This window comes from Eulemur rufifrons, chromosome 21, assembly GCF_041146395.1.
Source record: "Eulemur rufifrons isolate Redbay chromosome 21, OSU_ERuf_1, whole genome shotgun sequence".
Taxonomy (NCBI): Eukaryota; Metazoa; Chordata; class Mammalia; order Primates; family Lemuridae; genus Eulemur; species Eulemur rufifrons.
Window position 1 is genome coordinate 22728802 of NC_091003.1, and position 20826 is coordinate 22749627.

The 20826-nt window shown below is 46.5% G+C and overlaps 1 protein-coding gene across 1 annotated transcript; it reads left to right on the plus strand.

Moving 5' to 3' along the window:
* Nucleotides 1–4518: 4518 nt before the first annotated feature.
* Nucleotides 4519–7448, plus strand: LOC138401613 (melanoma antigen preferentially expressed in tumors-like). The gene is made up of 3 exons (XM_069497140.1): nt 4519–4814; nt 5195–5803; nt 6872–7448. The coding sequence occupies exons 1-3, from the start codon at nt 4519–4521 to the stop codon at nt 7446–7448; spliced, it is 1482 nt and encodes a 493-aa protein (XP_069353241.1).
* The last annotated feature ends 13378 nt before the right edge of the window (nt 7449–20826 follow it).

The following is a 20826-nucleotide window of genomic DNA, read 5'->3' on the forward strand; positions in this document are numbered from 1 at the left end:
CCTGCGGAGCCCAGGAAGGGGCGTCCTCCTGCGATTCCTCGTGCCTCTTTGGATCCAGAAGAGCAGCCGGGCTTTTTTCCCTACACCTTGTGGCTTGTATTCTCCAAAATAGCTCAGCAGGATTGGGAAGAATTCTTTGATTTCTGTAAATGCCAGTGGAAGGGTGTCTCCCAGCGTCTAGGCCACGTCCCAGGCAACAGAGGAGGTGAGCTGACGTCGCAGGGTTGCAGAAGGAGAGGACGGCCCAGGCAGCGCAGGCCGGCAGAGGCAGACCAGGAGCACGGAAACATGCTTTGGGATCCCCACTGGGATTCTGTGACTGGAAAAGGGCGTGCAGGACACCTTCAAGATGAGCTCAGAGGCTGTTCTGACCTATGCAGCCAACAAGGACTGTGAGAACCAGGACATGGCAGAAGTGTTCCCCAAATCCATGCCTGGGCCCTGGGAGTTGTGCTGGGTCCCAGATTTTTTTTTTTTTCACTATAGATGGGGTGTTGCTACATTGCCCAGGCTGGTCTCAAACTCTTGGCCTCAAGCAATCCTCCTTTGTCAGCCTCCCAAAGTGCTGGGATTACAGGCCTGAGCCTCTGTGCCCAGCCAACCTGTCTTTTCACTGCTCGCTGATACTGGGAGGAAGGACAGCACCCTCGCGCCAATGTGCTCCTTCCTCCAACGCAGCTGTGCTCCTTCCTCCAACGCAGCGTAGAGGTGGCCAGAGGAGCGTCCTCTGCCTCAGGGACAGTGTTCATCTTACACTTCATCGTGGTTTCTCTGGCCTCCGTGGGTCTCCTGGAAGCTGGGATCCCATAGAAACTTCCCAAGCTTTTGTAGGCTTGTGCAGTTTCCCTGTTTTCCCGTGGTTCACATGAAGTCTATCAGCCGGCTCTTTTGGAGCAGGTGGAGAGACGCAGATCCATCTAAACCCCTCACATGAGGGTACCCCTTACTCCCTGCATGGATCTGAGCAGATCCTTCCCCCGGCAGAGTCTCGGGTTCACCAGGCTGAAAATGAAAATGACCGTGAACTTTAGATTTTCCGTGAAGGTTATTTGAGGTTCTGAAAGAAAAGTGCTACCACCTTTTTTTGCACCCAGTGGTTGCTCAGTAGTCAGCGACATGGACGGTGACTTTGGTTACTAATCTCTGTCTCCTGCAGCCGATTAGTAAACTCGCCTGCTTCAGAGTTAATGTCTGTAGAACACAGTCCAGTTTAACACGGCGTTCACAAAGGCTGTTGTTGGTATTGAGGGTAGAAATTTGGAGAAAGCAGTTTCCAGAAAGATGCCAGAAGGGAGAACATCCTTCAGTGACTCCCAACCTCCCCACCCAGGCCAGGGCAGACGAAGCCGGGCCCTCGAAGCACTCCCAGCTGGATCCTGGCCAGTGGAATACAAGAATTGTGGGGGCATCACAGTGCATGGGGCGGAGAGTGGCCTGGAGAATCCTTTGGTGTTCTGAAACTTCCAAAGAACCAGTGTGTGAGCCAGCCCGGGATGGGAATCAAAACTTGTCAGCTCCTCAAATGCTAAATGCAGCTTCAAATTTTGTGAGGGAAAAGGTGTTGGTATGTGTGCACCGTGCTTGATATAGAGAGAGAAGAAAATGAAGTTAATCCATGGTGTGCCCGCTGGCATCTCCGATCTAAGTCTCTGTACCTGGGAAGCTGGGGGGATGAGAAGGAGCTTTATGAGGCTGCATTTGCCGAGCATCGAGGAAACATCAGTTATCACATACGCTTGGGAAGGGGCCATTGGAGATCATGTTCAGGGTAAAGGCCCCTGGAAAATGCCTGGGTCTGAGCTGTTGCCTGTGAACAATCTGGGTCTGGAAGAGGACGCCGAGCTCTAAAGACAAGGTCTTCTGGTAGCTTTGATGACAAGGATCTGTGCTTCGGTTCCATGCTTATTTCTCTCGCTGGCTCCAAGTTCCCAAAGAATCCGCAGCGCTCACCCCTCAGTGGCTTTCAGAGTTGAAGAAGTTGCTGTCCTGGGTCACCAGTACTACCCTATGGCCCCTCCCAGCCCACATTCCTAGATTTAATCTTCTTCAGCCTGTTTGGGAGAGGATCCTGACTTTCTGGAGGAAAAGCCCTTTACCCTACGTCAAGGGAGGGAGGAAGATTGGATGCCCCTCCCTGCCTCAGTGATGACCTTGGGTTTACTGAGCCTATCTGTTTCTTCCTTAGCCACGGCCCTCTTGAGTTCTCAACTCCATTTAGGCCAGAGTCTCTCAGCTGCCCCAACAGAGCATGCTTTACCTTGTCCTGGGTCATCCACTGGGTCCCATCACAAACTCCCACCCTTTCTTGCCAGGTGCTACTTGTAATTTTGACGCAACCTCCTTGACCTTCAAAGTCAGGAAGTCCAGGCACTCCTCAATTGGACCTCTGTCCTCCCTGACTGGGCACATGATTGGCTGTGTTAGGGAGCAGCAAGTATAGGTGACAATTTGTGACTTAGGGATTTGGGGGGTTTTTTTGGGTTTTTTTTTTTCCCCCTTTTTCTTTCCCTTCTGTGAATACACATACAATTCAATCAGTTGAATCTGGAGAAAGCAAAAAACAAATCAGGAGTCACTGGACGGAGATGAGGTGATGTAATCAGATATTGCTCTCCCCTTGGCAGCCTGGAGCTGAAAGGGGTGTGTGTGTGCCTGAAAGGGCCTATGGGAGCTTCTGAGGAGCCAGAGGACGGACCCAGAGGCCTAGAGCATTGGAGCCAATGCTGTGGAATCCCCCTGAGGTCTGAGCAGAAGGCTCCCAGCGCCACACCTGGGTCTGGTGCATCAGGAGCCTCAGGCTCCGGACTCTGCCATCACCATCAGCCAGGGTCTCCCTGGCCTTGCAGGCCAGCGCTGCATAGACGGTTCTTCTTTCTTTACAAATGAGCAGGTTTTGTGCTTTCCTCTGCATGTAATTTGCCTTAATACTGAACATGTTGTAGGTTATAGGACTTATTTTTTATTGATATATAATAGCACATATTTATGGGGTACCTGTTATAGTTTGATGTATACATATAGTGTGCAATAATCAAATTACGGTAATGAGGATATATAAACATGTATCATTTCTTTGTGTTGAGTACTAGACATTTTGATTTTCTACCATTTTACAGATGTTTAAAGTAGTTCTCAAAATAGCTTTTTTGGGAAATAGAAGACATTTAGCTGGGATGTTACTTAATTACATTTTAAATATTTAGTGCATAGTCATTAATTACAGCTTGTATGATTTATAGTTTTACGATTTTACCAGTTAGGCTTTTTTTTTTCCCCAACTAAAAGCTTAAAAAATAGAGTGGAGGCTTTTTCAAGAGATCTGGTATGCATTATGGTGATCATACTTAATGCATTGTATAGTTGAAAACTGCTAAGAAATTTTAAGTGAAAATTGCTAAGAGATTTTATATAAATATGTGCAGTAATATGTTAATTAGCTTAAGTTAGCCATTTTATAATGTATACATATTTCGAAGCAGGATGTTATATACTATAATGTATATAATTTTTTGTCAATTAAAAAAAATAATTATTTATTTATTTTTTAGATTGGGTCTAACTCTGTTACTCAGGCTGGCGTGAACTGCTGAGCTCAAGTGATCTTCAGATCCTCCTGCCTCAGCCTCCCAAGTAACTGGGACTACAGGCATAAGCCACCACACCCAGCTAATTTTTTTTATTTTTTTGTAGAGACGGGGTCTTGCTGTTTTGTCCAGGCTGGTCTCGAACTCCTGGCCTCAAGTGATCCTCCTGCCTCAGCCTCCCAAAGCACTGGGATAACAGGTGTGAGCTACAACACCCAGCCAAAAAGTAACATTTTGAAGAAAAAAAGGAGCGGAGGCTTTGTTCTACCGTGAAGTATTTCCTCTCCTGAATTCCATATCAAGATGGTAATTCCAATATACGTAAAACAGACACATTAAAATACACAGCTCAGAATTTGTTTTTTTAATCTCTTACTTCCAAATGCTATGTTATACTGTTACATTGCTTTTACAGTTTTTCGTTTAAATTTTTTTAAAGAAATATAATGGCCCCCTTTGGATTGATGTGCCTTATCTTTCTCATCTGGTTTATTGGAGCTGAGAAGGAGGCTGTCCAGGGCCACGTGACACTCTTGTTCCCATTGTCCTTGAATGATAATCAGGAACTTTTCCCTGAATAGGGTAGGGTGAGCTCTCAGGCTCCTGGGGACTCACTTCCCAGGGGGGCTAGAATTCGGTGGAGCAGTGGGTGGGCATGGGATGGGCCAGTGGTCATCCCGCCCTCTCCTCAACGCTTAGCCACATGCTCGTCCTGGTGCCGGCAGAGGCAGAGCTGTGGCTTTGGGCCACCGAGTGCAGAACGGAGTCAGGGTAAACTGACGACTCCCCTGCTGTTGCTAGTGCAGTGACTTTGGTCCTGAGTTGGTCCCTCAGAAGGGTGGGGAGAGAACGGAGTTGTTCACATTTGGCCTGAGAAGGATGCCTTGTTCCCCGCCAGTTTCCTCGGGATTCCTTCCGGAGCATATTCATCAGGATGAGCGTGTGGATGAGCCCACTGAGCCTGCTGGAGCTGGCGGGGCGGAGCCTGCTGCAGGATGAGGCCTTGGCCATCGCAGCTCTGGAGGAGCTGCCCAAGGAGCTCTTCCCTCCCCTGTTCGCGGTGGCCTTCTTCGGGAGACGCAGTGAGAGCCTGAAGGCGATGGTGCAGGCCTGGCCCTTCGCCTGCCTCCCTCTGGGGGCGCTGATGAAGGAACAGCGGCCTCCCCAGGAGGTCTTCCAAGCTGCACTGGACGGGCTGGATGGGCTCCTTGCCCAGGAGGTTCGCCCCAGGTGAGCCCTGGGCGTCTGAGCGAGACACTGGGGTCAGGAAGTGTGCAGAGCCAGAGGGTGGGCGGGAGGCTCTGCTGCCAGCGAGGAATCCCAGGGGGGCCTTACAGCCATTGCTGGGGTCACTCTGCAAATGGGCTTCTGGATGTGGCGCCATGATTAAGATGTAGAGGTGACTGAAGGAACATGCATAGATACACCTGCGTCCTTCCCAGTGGTACAGGAAGTGGGGACCAGGAAGGATCTTAGGATCCCAGTTGGAAAGTTTGGAGTAAAACTACAGCTCAGACATCTGGTTCTTGCCCAGATCCTGAGACACGTAACGTGGTTTTATTCTGAGTTGATCTTAAAATGTCTCAGCTGATTACCTGTTGTCCCCGCAGGAGGTGGAAACTGCAAGTGCTGGATTTGCGGAAGAACGCTCATCAGGACTTCTGGACTGTGTGGTCCGGAACCAGGCTCGGTGTGTGCTCGTGGCTCGAGCCAGCCGCGGCCCAGCCCGTGAGGAAGAAGCAAAAAACGGATGCTTCAAGCACGGTGGCGGCAGAGCAGCCCTTGCCTCCCCTGGAGGTGGTCATAGATCTGTCCCTCAAGGAAGGCACCCAAGACGCGTTGCTCACCTACCTCATTGAGAAAGTGAAGCAGAAGAAAGGTTTGCTGCGCCTGTGCTGTAAGAAGCTGAAGATACTTGCGATGCCCATGCAGAATATTAAGACGATCCTGAGCATGGTGCAGCTGGACTCCGTCCAAGAATTGGAAGTGAATTGCACCTGGAAATTGTCCACCCTGGGGAAGTTTTCTCCTCTCCTGGGCCGGATGAGTAATCTGCAGCGACTCTTCCTCTCCCACATCCACATGTCCTCCACGTCCCCGGAGAGGGAGGAGCAGCGTGTCACCCAGTTCACCTCTCAGTTCCATTGTCTGCAGCACCTCCAGGAGCTCTACTTGGACTCCATCTCCTTCCTCAAAGGCCGCCTGGACCAGATGCTCAGGTGAGGGATGGCGAGGTTTCTCTGTGGGCCACAGCAAGCCCTTCTTCATTGCAGTAAACAATAATGGGCATCTTCTGTATGCCAGCCGCAGACAATACAGGAGTGAATGTGTCACTGCAAGTCACATTGTCTTGTTCACTTCTCTGTCCCCAAGCAAGGTATTACATAACTACTAAGATAAAGGTATAGAGTAGGTATAGACTAGGATAGATGCTATTAACGGTGACTCTTTGCTAGGAAAAACCCTATAATGGGGCGAGGGTGGCTTTGGGATTCTTCCTTAGGAAGTGATGTCTAAAGGAAGATGACCAAAAGTAACTGAGCGAGGAGGGTGTGGAAGAGGGGAAAGCCCGTCACGTGTCAGTTTCAGGTTGTGAGCTCTGCACTCACTCGCTTTCTCATCCGGAGCCCCTCCCTCCAAACCTGCCTCCAGTTTCCTGTCTGTAAAGGTTTATTTTGAACTCCGGGTAAGGTAGTAGGTGAGAGAGGCAGGATTCTTGAGATGAAGGGAAGGAGGGGTGAGAAATCATAGCAAGTGATAGATGGGTTGCTGATGATACGGTGATCTAAGGCAGCTCCTGCAGCTGGGCAGCCCGTTTGGGATGTTGCCGACCTTGTCCTCGAATGTTTCCCATTCATGTTTCTCATCGGCACAGAAACAGAGGTGGCTGGGGCCCAAGCAGGGGCCAGAAGGAAGCACAAGTTGAAAGCGTTGTCAGTCGTGTCCCTGAACACTAAAACCCACTCACCGGTGCCTGCCTTGCTTGAGACATCAGGTCGGGCTCTCTCCATTCACACCACGCCTAACAGGTGTATGTTGGACTCTGCTTGGCAGATGAGCCAAGGAAGTATTTGCTGTTTCATTCACTTGACCCAGATGCACAGAAGATGAGTAATGGAAAGGGCTCCACCTGAACTCGCACTCACTTCAAGGCCGCGTGGCATCGTGTGGGTTGCCCATTCTCGGGAGGACTTTGGGTTTTGGTGAAACAGGCCTCTCTGCAGTCTGCCCACCCGCCTCCACCCTCCACCATTGCTCCCAGCACTGACCGCTCTGTTTCTCCCCAGGTGCCTGAGTAACCCCTTGGAGACCCTCTCGATAACTAACTGCCGGCTTGCAGAATCCGACTTGACCTGTCTGTCCCAGTGTCCCAACGTCAGTCAGCTGAAGGATCTGGGTCTGAGTGGTGTCATCCTGACCGATATAAGTCCTGAGCCCCTCCAAGTTCTGCTGGAGAGAACCTCTGCCACCCTCCGGGACCTGGACTTAGATGAGTGTGGGATCGTGGACTCCCAGTTCGTCGTCATCCTGCCTGCCCTGGGCCGCTGCTCCCAGCTTATGACCTTCAGCTTCTGCGGGAACCGCATCTCCATGGCCGTCCTGGAGAGCCTCCTGCACCACACCATCGGGCTGAGCAAGCTCAGCCATGTGCTGTACCCCGCCCCGCTGGAGAGTTACGAGGACGTCGAAGGTACCCTCCACCTGGGCAGGCTTGCCTACCTGCACGCCAAGCTGAAGCGGATGCTGCGCGAGTCAGGGCGGCCTAGCATGGTCTGGTTCAGTGCCAACCCCTGTCCTCGCTGTGGGGACAGGACCTTCTACGACCCGGAGCCCATCCTGTGCCCCTGTTTAATGCCTGCCTAGCTGGGTGCACTTGTCAAAAGCTTTATTCTGGGCACTTAGACACTGAAGCCCAGGATGTAAGTGCATCTTGAAGCAACAGAAGCCATAGTTTCAGACAATTGCTCACTGTGAGCAGGAAAAAGAAAAGCGATACGGGATGGGGACAGTTGTTGAGTTGATGGGATCTTTGGGGAGATGCATCCCATAGAGTTAGAAAACGAATCTGAATTTCTAGAGGGGAATTCAGGCTTGGGAGGCACATGTGGGTTTTATCCATGCATGGATGATTGTAAAGAAATTGTCAGAAATAAAGGGAACTTCAGTGTAAACCATGTGGTGTCCTCTTCGGTATTTTAACCTGCTTTTTCAGTTAAACCTCAGGAATCTCCAGTTACTGATGAAGAAGGCACTGAGCATCCGTGATGCTCACACACTAGACTGGGTGAGGTTCTGTTCCCAGATCCCAGATCTCGTGGCACCATGCGTCCTTCCCTCTATTTGGTTTTCTCCCTGGGGCTTCTGTGACCTCCTTGCTTATTTCTCTGGCTGTTCAGTGGATCAGAGCATTCAAGGTGCATCCTCAAGGCCTAGAACATACTAAGTGGCCAAAGTGAGCACTGCTGGAGGGAAGGGTTCTTTACGGGGCCCTCACTACTGACCCTGCTGAGACCCTGGACACAGTCCTGCAGGTTCCTAGTGGATACATAAGCCGCCATCCCCGGCCTGTGGCTGTGCCAGCATAGGGCTTCACTGTGCACAAGTCAGGTCCCCAGCACTGGAAGGGAATGTCCACCTGCAGATGAGCCAGAGCCTCTGGGCCTTCCTGAGCCTCACCAAGTCATGCGTCCCATCCCTCCAGACCCAGCCCTTTCTTGAATTTAACTAGTTGTGGCCAGTTACAGATATCTAATTCCTTTTATCAAAATACTAAGATCGGCCGGGCGCGGTGGCTGACGCCTGTAATCCTAGCACTCTGGGAGGCCGAGGCGGGTGGATTGCTCAAGGTCAGGAGTTCGAGACCAGCCTGAGCGAGACCCCGTCTCTACTAAAAATAGAAAGACATTATATGGACAACTAAAAATCTATATAGAAAAAATTAGCCGGGCATAGTGGCGCATGCCTGTAGTCCCAGCTACTCGGGAGGCTGAGGCAGTAGGATCGCTTAAGCCGAGGAGTCTGAGGTTGCTGTGAGCTAAGCTGATGCCACGGCACTCACTCTAGCCTGGGCAACAAAGTGAGACTCTGTCTCAACAAAAAAAAAAAAAAAAAAATACTAAGATCGTATTTGTTTAGGATTTGTATCCCACACGAAAGATAAGGCATCCTTTTGTGGGCCTATCAGTGAGAAAATGACTGTCTCCTTAAAAGATTCCCCCTCCCTCCTTATCACCTGACTCTACACAAGCAGGCCGCCCTGGATTTGAGGTCCCAGTAGCGAACAAACCCTTGCCAGGTCCTAGGGAGCACTTACGGGGAAGAAGATGACTGTTAGACTTGAGAGTTGGGGGTAGGTGGGGCCGCTCTGCAGCACAATCTATCCAAAAGCTCGGGAGCGGTCATACTGTGGGGTGGGACCCTGTGGCCACTGGGCAGTTGGCTTGGCTGCCTGCCACGCTCCCATGCCACTAGGCTACCTCACCTGCCTCGCTGCACAGCCCCCCAGAGAAGTGACCTGGGAGGAAGGCCACACACCAAGGCCCAGGGACAGGCTCCACGTGCGTGTCACCCTGATTAGGAGCATGCCTAGTCCTGTTCTCCTTCCGAGGCCTCTCACTCGGTACTGGCCACTCTTGTCCACGCTGCTGTCCTTGCTGACTGTCAGCAACTTCCTATCTTGCCACACAGAGCAGCTCCTGGCCGTTACCCTTCTTCCTTCTGCTCCCTACTCCCAGCCTCCCACCCTAAGCCCCTTAAGAAACAAAAATGGGCTTGTCAGCCTGTGGGGCACACTGAGAGAAGAGAAAATGCAGAAATCATTATAACCAATGGTATGCCAAAAAAACAGGGCCAGAAAAAGATCTCTCTTATTTTCCCAAGATACACCCTGTCCCAGCATCACTTGACATAGAACTGAGATACAGGAATATTTCCCAGAATTGGAAGCCAGCACGTGTGGGATTTGAGGAACAGTGTAGAAAATGGACAGGTCCTCCAGGGAGGAAAAACAAAGGCAAAACACGGTGTCACTTCAGCTTCGGGTCCCTCAATTGCAAAATAAGGATAATATGCGCCTCGTAAGGTTGCAGCGAGGTTCCCTGGGCTCATCTCTGTAAAGCACACATCAGAGTGCCCAGAACTTGGACAGTCCAGCACGCGATGCAAGTAAAGGAAGAAAAACACACATAAATGTTGCTTTTAGAGCAGGACGCCCTGTAGTTCTTGGGACTTTATATGACCTGGAGGAAAAACCCTATTCAGATTTCAGACTTTGGAATAAAAATATTCAAAGAGGCATGGTATCAATGCAATGAGTTTTTTAAAAGTTGAGTTTGGGCCGGGCGCGGTGGCTCACGCCTGTAATCCTAGCACTCTAGGAGGCCGAGGTGGGTGGATTGCTCGAGGTCAGGAGTTTGAGACCAGCCTGAGCAAGAGCAAGACCCCGTCTCTACTAAAAATAGAAAGAAATGATATGGACAGCTAAAAATATATATAGAAAAAATTAGCCAGGCATGGTGGCACATGCCTGTAGTCCCAGCTACTCGGGAGGCTGAGGCAGGAGGATTGCTTGAGCCCAGGAGTTTGAGGTTGCAGTGAGCTAGGCTGATGCCATGGCACTCTAGCCAGGGCAACAGAGTGAGACTCTGTCTCCAAAAATAAAAAAAAAAAAAATAAGAAGTTGAGTTTGGCTGCAGAGAGACCTGTTCAGTAAGGATAGTCATACAACAGTGGGGGCAGATGTTGCCTACCCATGGCAGGGGTGTCACATATATGAAGGCCTTGTTGATGGGGAGGCGGGGGCATGTCTCTAGGCAGTTATGAAGTAAGGCAGGAGGAGTATGGCACACACAATAGGTTGTTCGGTATTAACTGTCACCCTGGAGACACTGGATCTGTTTAGCAAACAAGCAGATTGGATTTATGACACTTGGGAAACATTGATATGAGAAGAAAATAGAACAGAGGCTGGGCACAGTGAATCAGGCCTGTCATCCTAGCACCCTGGAAGGCCGAGGCGGGAGGATTGCTTGAGCTCAGGAGTTCGAGACCAGCCTGAGCAAGAGACCCCGTCTCTACCAAAAATAGAAAAATTAGCCAGGCATTGTGGTGCATGCCTGTAGTCCCAGCTACTCGGGAGGCTGAGGCAGAAGGGTTGCTTGAGCCCAGGAGTTCGAGGTTGCTGTGAGCTAGGCTGACGCCACTGCACTCTACTCAGGGCGACAGAGCAAGACTTTGTCTCAAAAAAAAAAAAAAAAAAAAAGGGTGGAGGGAGGCAGATAGTTTGAACAATGAGAATAATAACTGTAATAGACTAAAGTACATCGAATGTTTAAATCCTTAAGTTCAGAGAAGGAGGTGGTGGTTATTTAAAAAAATTTAAAAATAAAGAAAAGAAAGAATAAGACTGAGACAGAATGGGGTCTAATGCATGCCCAGGGAATTATCCGGAGGCAGAAATGAGACGGAAGGAAGGCCTGAGGCCTGGGCAGAAAGGAAAGGTCACATAGTCTTAGGAAAGGAAGCCAAGGAAACCTCAACAATTCCCAAATGCCAGAAAAGACTGCTGACTTGGCCCAAAATTCAGATCAGCGTGAGGAAACTAGATTAGTCCTACTACGGCTACTACTTCTAAGGGGGCCTGTCCAGCTAGGTTCTGAGAGAAATAGCCCGGATTCTACATCTAACATGAAGTCATTGTCAGAGACACATTTTCATCATCTGTTCAATGTCATGTCTAACCAGCCATCTTGTAGTCTTGGGCCCTGAGACTTATGAAGAGAAACTGGCCAAGCAAGGGGTGTTAGATCCGGTTCCCCTTGGCCCCAGGAACAGAGAGGCAGAGTCACTGAGGCTGCAAAAAGGCAAAGGAGTTTATTAACTAGCCCCGGGCCAGGGTCCAAATTCCAGAGCACCAACGCCGTGGCCTCTCCAGGAACTAGGACCCCGCCCTGGGGTAAAGGTTAAGCTTTTATACTTTTCTGTATGCTAGTTTTCACACGACACGTTAGTCTGCACACGACACACTAGTCTGTACTTCATGCCCCTTCAGTTTATTTGTTCTTTTTTTTAGAAGTGGCTGATCGCGTTGGCTCCTGGTTTGTTGACTCTAAGCTTCGGGCTTTTCGCGCTGGCGCCAGTTGTAGTTAACATCATCCAGGGGAAGAGGAGGGTCTCTGACGGGGGAGGAGGGCTGTTGTTGCATACCTTCTAGTTTTTGGTTACAAGCGATACTGGGAACACACGCCCTGCACAAGCCGTTCATGCGCTGATCATGTCTTGCTCTTCTTATCTACTTAGTTGGTTGGAGGGCACCTGGATTCTCCAGCCCTTTATCAGGAAGCAACTTGCGGTTACCTCCCCAGGGCTTTGTTTTCCTTTACTTTAGTGAAGCCTGCCATGGCTCCACTTACACTAAGCACCAAGCCAGCAAGCCATATATACAGAAAGAGGACTAGGCTTCTCACATCCAGGAAGCCTAGCCTATCATGGAGTTACCTTTGCTCTTATCCCTGTTTTTCATTCTGATTAACTATATTTATCAAACGACTAAAAGCAAGCATAGTCACAGAAGCGAATAGCATCAGTTAGAATCAAAGAGAGCACACATTTTCCTACTATCAATTCCTGTTCTTCAGGGGGGTCCCCGTGGGTGGGTGAGCTGAATTCTGATTCGGATTCGTCCACCGCACCAGAGAGAGCAGAACATCAGCGTGGGGAGGAGTCAACCCCGGGGTTCTTGCAGGAGGGTGTTGGTCCAGGCATCTAAGAGGGCTCCATAGCCAGGGAGAGCCTGTGTTAGTGAGAAAGAGGGAGAACAAAAGGAGGGGTGACCCAGTATTTAGAAAAGCAACATTTAACATAAGATAAGGAGGCAGGACCTCTGCAGGCTGGAGAACAAAGCAGTTGCTGGCAGAACATTTGTTGGAAGTTTTCTTCAATGAATCTCCTTCCCATCCCCAGGAAAGTGGGACAGAGACATGGGTCCTTGAGTCTGTGATGAAGGAAACTGCAGGCTGTGGAGACGCAGGTTGTCAGCTGGGAGCACCCTGAGTTTGCCAGAGCTGGATTTCATGTGAGATGTGCCAGTGCCCAGCGGATCTTGTACCTGTCAGACCTCGTGTTGCTCCTGCTCCCACGGCCCTGATGAGCAACTGCATAGCTTTATTCTAGTCCACAGGCTATTCATTCATCGTTATATCACCCTTTGAAGGGAGGGATCTATATTTTCCTCATTTTACTTCTGCGTGAAGATCCATCAGCTCCATTTGCATTTGTCTTTTCTTTTTTTTTTTTTTTTTTTTTTGAGACAGGGTCTTGCTCTGCCTCCCAGGCTGGAGTGCAGTGGCACGATCATAACTCACGGCAGCCTCCAACTCCTGGGCTCAAACGATCCACCTGCCTCAGCCTCCCAGAGTGCTAGGATTATAGGCGTGAGCCACTGCGCCCAGCCTCCTGGGACTTTCTTATGGTAATTTATGGAAATGCAATTAAGGCAGCAGGGCCCGGGGAATAGAAGAGAACCTGAGATTATAGCTCCCTGTCTTAGTCTGTTTGCACTGCTATAACAAAATAGCTGAGACTAGGTAATTTACAAAGAACAGAAATTTATTTCTCACAGTTCTGGAGGCCGTGAAGTTCAAGATCAAGGTGCTAACAGATTCAGTGTTTGTTGAGGGCTGCCCTCTGGTTCCAAGATGAAGCCTTGTCGCTACATCCTCACATGGCAAAAGGGCAGAAAGGCAAAAAGGATGACCCTGTGTGAAGCCTCTTTCATAAGGACACTACTCCATCCCTGAGGGTGACCCCTCATGGCCTAATCACCTCCTAAAGGCCCCACCTCTTAATACTACCACATTGCATCTTAGGTCCCAGCATGAATTTTGGAGGGACACATTCAGACCATAGCTCTCCACTATTCCAGAACTTTTAATGTGGAAACAACAGATCCCATTTTTTGAGCATACACGTATTGAATCCCAAGAGCACACCTGTCGAGTATAAGTATATGGAGACTCAACCAGGTAATTTTGGCCATTTGGATTGAATATGCCCCCTTATAATAGTTAATTTGAGGTGTCACCTTGACCAGGTTAAGGAATCCCTAGAAACCTGGTAAAGCATTATTTTGGGGTGTGTCTGTGAGGGTGTTTCCAGAAGAGATCAGCCTGTGAGTCTGAGCGGACTAAATGGGGAAGATCTACCCTCAACACGGGCGGGCACCATTCAGTGGCTGGGATTGGAAATAACAAAAACAGAAGAAAGGTGAATGTGTCACGCTATCTGCTGGAGCTGGGATACGTACTTTCTCTCCTGTCTTTGGACATCAGAACTCAAAGCTCTCTGGTCTTTCAACTCCAGAATGTGCACCAGTGGCCCCCTGGGTTCTTAGGACTTCGTCAGTGGACTGAGAGTTACACCATCAGATTTCCTGGTTCTGAGGCCTTTGAACTTGGACTAAGCCATGCTGGCAGCATCCCAGGGTTCCAGCTTGCAGACGGCTTGTCATGGGACTTCCCAGCCTCTCTAATCACATGAACCAATTTTCTTAACAATCCTCTTTCAAATTATCTATACCGATATCTATTCTATTAGTTCTGTCCCTCTGGAGAACCCTAATACTATTGTCCAGATGATCATCATATTACGTACTCTCTTAGATACCTGGCTGGACAATAATTCATTTACAGTTCATTCTTTAGCTGCACTCAGCACTAGAAAGTATTTTTTATGGCCGGGTGTGGTGGCTCATGCCTGTAATGCTAGCACTCTGGGGGAGGCCAAGGCAGGAGGATCGCTTGAGCTCAGGAGTTCCAGACCAGCCTGAGCAAGAGCAAGACCCCATCTCTACTAAAAATAGAAAAAACTTAGCCGGACAACTAAAAATAGAAAAAGTAGCTAGGCATGATGGCGCAAGCCTGAGGCAGGAGAATCACTTGAGCCCAGGAGTTTGAGGGCTCAATACAGTGAGCTAGGATGATGCCACGGCACTCTAGCCCGGGCAACAGAGTGAGAATCTGTCTCAAAAAAAAAAAAAAGGTTTTTTTTTTTTTTTTTTTTTATTGATTGTGACATGAAGATTTGTGTAGAACATTCTCATTGGTTTACCATTGATTTCATTCTCTGAGAATGAAGAGAATCAGACACTGAAAGCTGCCAAACTCCTGGTGATCAAGCCAGATGCACAAAAATTCAGCCTTCTTCGCAAATCTTGGCTTATTGTCTTAAAAGAGGTGTTTATAGACTTTTAAGTGAAAAATTAGACCAGTCTATGATACAGATTATATGACTGAGCTTTTCCAGTTGAAGGTTATATACCGCTTGAGTGTTCTCATGACACGGCCGCTGGCTGGCTTCCCCCAGAGCAGGAGATGTAGGAGAGCAAGGCAGAGTGACTTGTGTAACCTAGGCTTGGAATTCACACACCCTCGATCCCTGGTATCCTGCTGGAGCCCTGCTCATTGTGAGGAGGGCAGGGACACCAGGAGGCAGGGGTCACAGGGGCACAAACTGTTTTGCATCCATTATTTCACTGACTGATCATGACAATACAGGGAGGTAGTTTACCATTTACGTCTGCGTCCCAGAACTTTGCATCACGTCTGGCAAATGGAATTTTTTGAGAGATGTACCTTAGGGACTAAGAGCCTAGGATCTACAGTCACACTGCTACGGTTCAAACTGGGGATGTTATTTACTGTGTGACTTTGGGCAAGTTTTTAAACATCTCTGTAGTCAACTTTTTTTTGTTGTTTTTTAATTTCTTGTAGAGACAGGGTCTCACTGTGTGGCCCAGGCTGGTCTTGAACTCCTCCTGGTCTCAAGTAATCCTCCTGCCTTGGCCTCCCAAAGGGCTAGGGTTACAAGCATGAGCCACCGCACTCAGCCAAGAACTTTTAAGCCATTATTAATGTATTTTCTCCATTAATCTTCCACTCTAGTCCACTTGCTCCATAGGATTTTGTGGTAATGTGATCTATTTTATTCTTGAAAGTCTTTCATTGTTTGCCCTCTCATATTTCTTTGTACCAAAATACATAAATAAATTAAAATTTTAAAATTGTTAATTATCTTCTGGAAGCATAAATCTCAATCTTTTGGATTGTGTTATCATTATAATTATTAATAATACAGAACTGATAAAATTATATAGACATATTATACATTTTTATAGATAATTTTTAGGCATACACAATAAAATCTTATTGGAAAAATAGCTTTTACTACTGCTATAAAAAAGAAAAGAAAAACCAAGATGATTCAGTTAGGAACACTTGTATAAGTTTTATTGCAATGTTTTTGAAAAGGGAAAACCTTAAAGCAAGCCAAACTGGAGATTCCCTCTTGGTGGAAACATTTCGTAGGAAACTAGAATGTTTAATAGTCATCCTTGTTACACCAAATCCAAAAAGGAAAAGGTTACATAAAAGTCAATAACTCCACTGCCAGGCATCTGGGGCAAGGGATGACTAATTTTCAAAAACAAATATATTTTTTTCTTTTGTTTCTACCTCTTAGAATTAAAAGAAATCAAATGTCTATATCTTAATCCCATTAAAGTTCCTCAGATAAGCATCTAAGCATTTTATCAGGAATGCGGACTTCTTCCCGGGAGGTTGTCAAGACGTCATGCAGACTTGAATCAGGGTTTCTTGACATTATTGACATCTTGGGCTGGACGATCCTCTGTGATGGGGAACTGTTCTATGCATTGGAGGATGTTTTGCGGTATCCCTGGCCTCTGCCCAGCTGATACTAGCTGTGAAACATCGAACTGTCACGACAATCAAACATGTCCTCAGACATGGCCAGATGTCCCCTACAGGGCAAAACTGCCCCCCAATTGAAAATCACTTCTCTAGAATGAGGCAGGGTTCAGCATCAATTCTGTTTCTATTTTTACTTTTTCTAAATGAAAATGCTGAGAAACATGTAAGTCGATAAGAACAGAAGTTTTGTTATAGCAGCTTCACTCACTCCCTGAAACTCCTGAACTATATACCAAAAAAATCAAAAGAATTATCATCCAGTCATTAAAGGCGTCATTCCTGTACTCACCACTGTTGCAAACTGTCCCATTGTTTGGTGCCCCTAGAGGATTTTACACCCTGGGCCACATACTGTGAAAAGAATCTGGAAGAGTTAAAGGAAAGGTTTGTTTTCCTGTGGAGTGGAAGGTGGGAAGAGGAACTCCCCTCCCCCTCACCATCAACAATAGCCTTTTCTCAGGTGGAGGGCACGGGGCCATGCAGGATCTGGGAAAGGACTACTCTCAATTCTAATCTAATTGGCCTCTGGGTTGGGGTGGGGTTGGGCACTGGTGTTTCACACAAAAGCTCTCTGGTCAATTTTAATGTGAAGCAAGATGAGAGCCACCGCCTTAAACCTATTAGATTACATGCCTTGGGCCATGCATGGTTACTCACACCTGTAATCCTAGGACTTTGGGAGGCCAGGGCGGGATGATTGCTTGAGGCTAGGAGTTCCAGAAAAAATTAGCCAGGTGTGGTGGTACGCACCTGTAGTCCCGGCTACTTGGAAGGCTGAGGCGGGAGGATCCCTTGAGCGCAGGAGTTTGAGGTTGCTGTGAGCTATTGATCACACCACTGCACTTTAGTCCGGGTGACAGAGCGAGACACTGTCTCAAAAAACAAACAAACAAACAAAAATTACATGCCTTATAAAAATGATACCGGATTGGCCCTCAGTATTTGTGGGTTGTATATTCTCAGATTCAACCACATGTGGATGGAAAATATTTTTCAAATAAATAATAGCAATACAACAGTAAAAAATATAAATTTGGAAAAATGAAGTATAACAACTATTTGCATAGAATTTACTTTGTAAATTAGGTATTACAAGTCATATAGAGATGATTTAAAGTATACAGGAGGATGTACATAGGTTATATGCAGATACTATTCCATTCTGTATAAGGGACTTGAGCATATGAGGATTGTGGTATCCAATCCCCCTTGGACACTGAGGGATGACTATACTAAAATACTACACTAACATATTTGGGGTGGGGATGGCAGTTTTGCTAGCTCAGATTGAGCTGCTACAACCACCGGAGATACTTCTGTGGGTGGTCAGGGACCACATCATTCTACATGTTCCACTAACCAACCATATGTTCAGAAACTAATGAATTATAAACTATACATCTTATTAAACCAGAGGTGAGTAACTGGCAATTCGCAAGTGAGATGAACACACAGGTGTGGTTTATTTGGCTTCATTGTGTATGTGTGTATATATATATATATATATATATATGTATATTCTAATAGATTTAGGGGGTGCAAATGTTTTTTGTTACATGGAATTGTATAGCGGTGAAGTCTAGGATTTTAGCATACCTGTCACCTGAATAGTGTACATTGTACACAATAGGTAATTTTTCATCTCACACCCCTCCCTCCCACCCTTTGTTTTAAAAATTACTTTTTAGCATTTTAAAATTGGGAGACAACATAAAAATTTAAATTTTCAATGTTGCTTGGAAAGTAGATCAGCTACACAGCATTGCCACCGGGCGGAATCAAAGACAACGGTGTAGCAACTAATATTTTTCAATGGCCCCTGAGCGCTTCCATTCTCTGAGGGCTTCTTCCACTTTTTCCTGACCTACTTCTTGCAGACGTGTTTGCTGCTTGGCTCTTACAGGCTTTTGAGTTTTAAGGACCCTGTTCTAAACTCTTCACTAACTTACACATATGAAAGTTGTCAGAATCAAAATGGAGTCATTAATGTTAAAACAAAACAAAACAAAACACGCAGACAAATAGAGCCGAGAAAGGCCATGAAGAGGGAGTTCTCAGGCTTGTATGTCTGATAACAAAAAACTATTACAAAAGACCTTGCAAAAACAACCTTGCCCCAAGGACATCACAACCTTACACAAAAAATACTTCTGTGTGGACATCTGCCCAGCAGCTGCCTGTCCATCCTCCGACTGGAGTTACCCTTGTTATTGATCTTTGTAGACGAGGATAATTATTTTAAAATGATTATGTAATCTTCCTTGTTTTTTCCTTTAAAATCTTTGTCTTCCTTTACCGCCATGAATATGCACATAGTTTACTATGGTACGCATATGCAAAGCTCTTTCCAAATAAACGTCATTCTCTTTCAGAGAGCCTCTCCCCAGTTGTTTAGGTTGAGACAAGAATGTTAGACTTAGGAGGGATTCTAGTACGGGACTTACAATAAGAATGACAGAATTTAAAAACATAAATATAAAGTACAAGAAGGTTAAGAATTGCTGCCTGCATGACATTAAATTTCAATAGGGAATATCAGTGTGCTGTGTCTTCTAGCTCTGTCCACTGAAACAATAAAAACTGAGCATACCTTGTGCCCAGATTCTTGGATTTAAAAAATTTTTAATTGACAAATGACAGATTGTATATTTTTATGATGCGCAACATGATATTTTATATATGTATTTGCATCTGGGATCACTTTTTTTTTTTTTTTTTTGAGACAGAGTCTTGCTCTGTTGCCTGGGCTAGAGTGCCGTGGTGTCAGCCCAGCTCACAGCAACCTCAAACTCCTGGGCTCAAGAGATCCTCCTGCCTCAGCCTCCCGAGTAGCTGGGACTACAGGCTTGCGCCATCATGCCCGGCTGATTTTTCTGTATATATTTTAGTTGTCCAGCTAATTTCTTTCTATTTTTGATAGAGACGGGGGTCTCGCTCTTGCTCAGGCTGGTCTCTAACTCCTGAGCTCAAACGATCCACCCACCTCCGCCTCCAAGAGTGCTAGGATTACAGGTGTGAGCCACTTTTAAAGAAGAAAAAAGAAATCTACATGTATACATTGTGGAATGATTAAATCAAGCCAAGTAACATATCAGTCACCGCATATATTTATCATTTTTGTGATGGTAATATTTAAAATCAAATCTTTCACCAATTTTCAAGTATACCATACATTATTATTCATTATAATCACCATGCTGTATATTAGGTCTCCAGACCCTAAGGTACAGCCTTCCTCTTGTCTAACTGAAACTTTATGCGCTTTAACCTAATTCTCCTCTCCCTTTCCCAACCCCTGGTCACCACCATTCTACTCTCTGCTTCTACGACTTTTTAAAATTCCACATATAAGTGGGATGATACAGTATTTGTCTCTCTGTGTCTGCCTTATAATTCACATAACATAATGTCCTTCAGGTTTATTCTTGTTGCTAGAAATGACAAGATTTCCTTGTCTTTTAAGGCTGAATATGGATGGGTGCCATGGCTCATGCCTATAATCCCAGCACTTTAGGAGGCCGAGGTGGGAGGATTACCTGAGGTCAGGAGTTCCAGATCAGCCTGGGAAAAATTACAAGACCCCATCTTTATAAAATATAAAAAAAATATTGCAGGCATTGTGGTGTGTGCTACAGCTACCAGAAGTTGAAGTGCGAGGATCGCTTGAGCCCAGGAGTTTGAGGTTACAGTGAGTTATGATTGAGCCATTGCACTCCAGCCTAGGTAACCTGGGTGACAGAGTAAGACTAGTCTGTCTTTTTTTTTTTTTTTAAAGGCTGAATATTATTTCATTGTGTATACACATTTTCTTTGTCCATTCATCCATGGATGCATTGATGGACACTTAGCTTGTGAAAATTCTGTAATGACCATGGGCATGCAGATACCTTTTCAACATTCTGATTTCATTTCCTTTAGATATATACCCCAAAATGGAATTACCGGATCATATGGTAGTTCTATTTTTAATTTTTTGAAGAACCCCAAACTGTTTTCCATAATGTCTGCACAAATTTACATTCCCACCAGCAGTGGACAAGAGTTCCCTATTCTCCACATCCCTGACAACAGTTGCTATCTTTTTTTTTTTAATAAAAGCCATTTTTACAGGTGTGAGGGGATAGTTCTTCATGTTTTTATATTTCCCCGATGATTAGTGATGCTGAGCATTTTTTTAAATACAACTGTTAGCCATTTGTATGTCTTCTTTTGAGAAATGTTACTTAGGTCCTTTGTACATTTTTAATCAAGTTATTTGTTTTCTTGCTATTCAGTTGTTTGAGTTACTTATATATTGTGGCTATTAACCCCTTTATCAGATATATGGTTACAAATATTTTCTCCCATTCTGTAGGCTGTCTCTTTACTCTGTTGATTGTTTCCTTTGTTGTGCAGAAGCGTTTTAGTTGGATGCAATCCCATTTGTCTATTTTTGCTTTGTTGCCTGTGCTTTTGGGGTTATATCCAAGAATTTG

Bases quoted from the DNA above. Each gene is read 5' to 3' on its own strand.
- LOC138401613 (XM_069497140.1), top strand. From the start codon at position 4,519: ATGAGCGTGTGGATGAGCCCACTGAGCCTGCTGGAGCTGGCGGGGCGG. The intron at 4,815-5,194 runs GTGAGCCCTGGG...TTGTCCCCGCAG, and splicing joins GCCCAGGAGGTTCGCCCCAG to GAGGTGGAAACTGCAAGTGC. The intron at 5,804-6,871 runs GTGAGGGATGGC...GTTTCTCCCCAG, and splicing joins CGCCTGGACCAGATGCTCAG to GTGCCTGAGTAACCCCTTGG.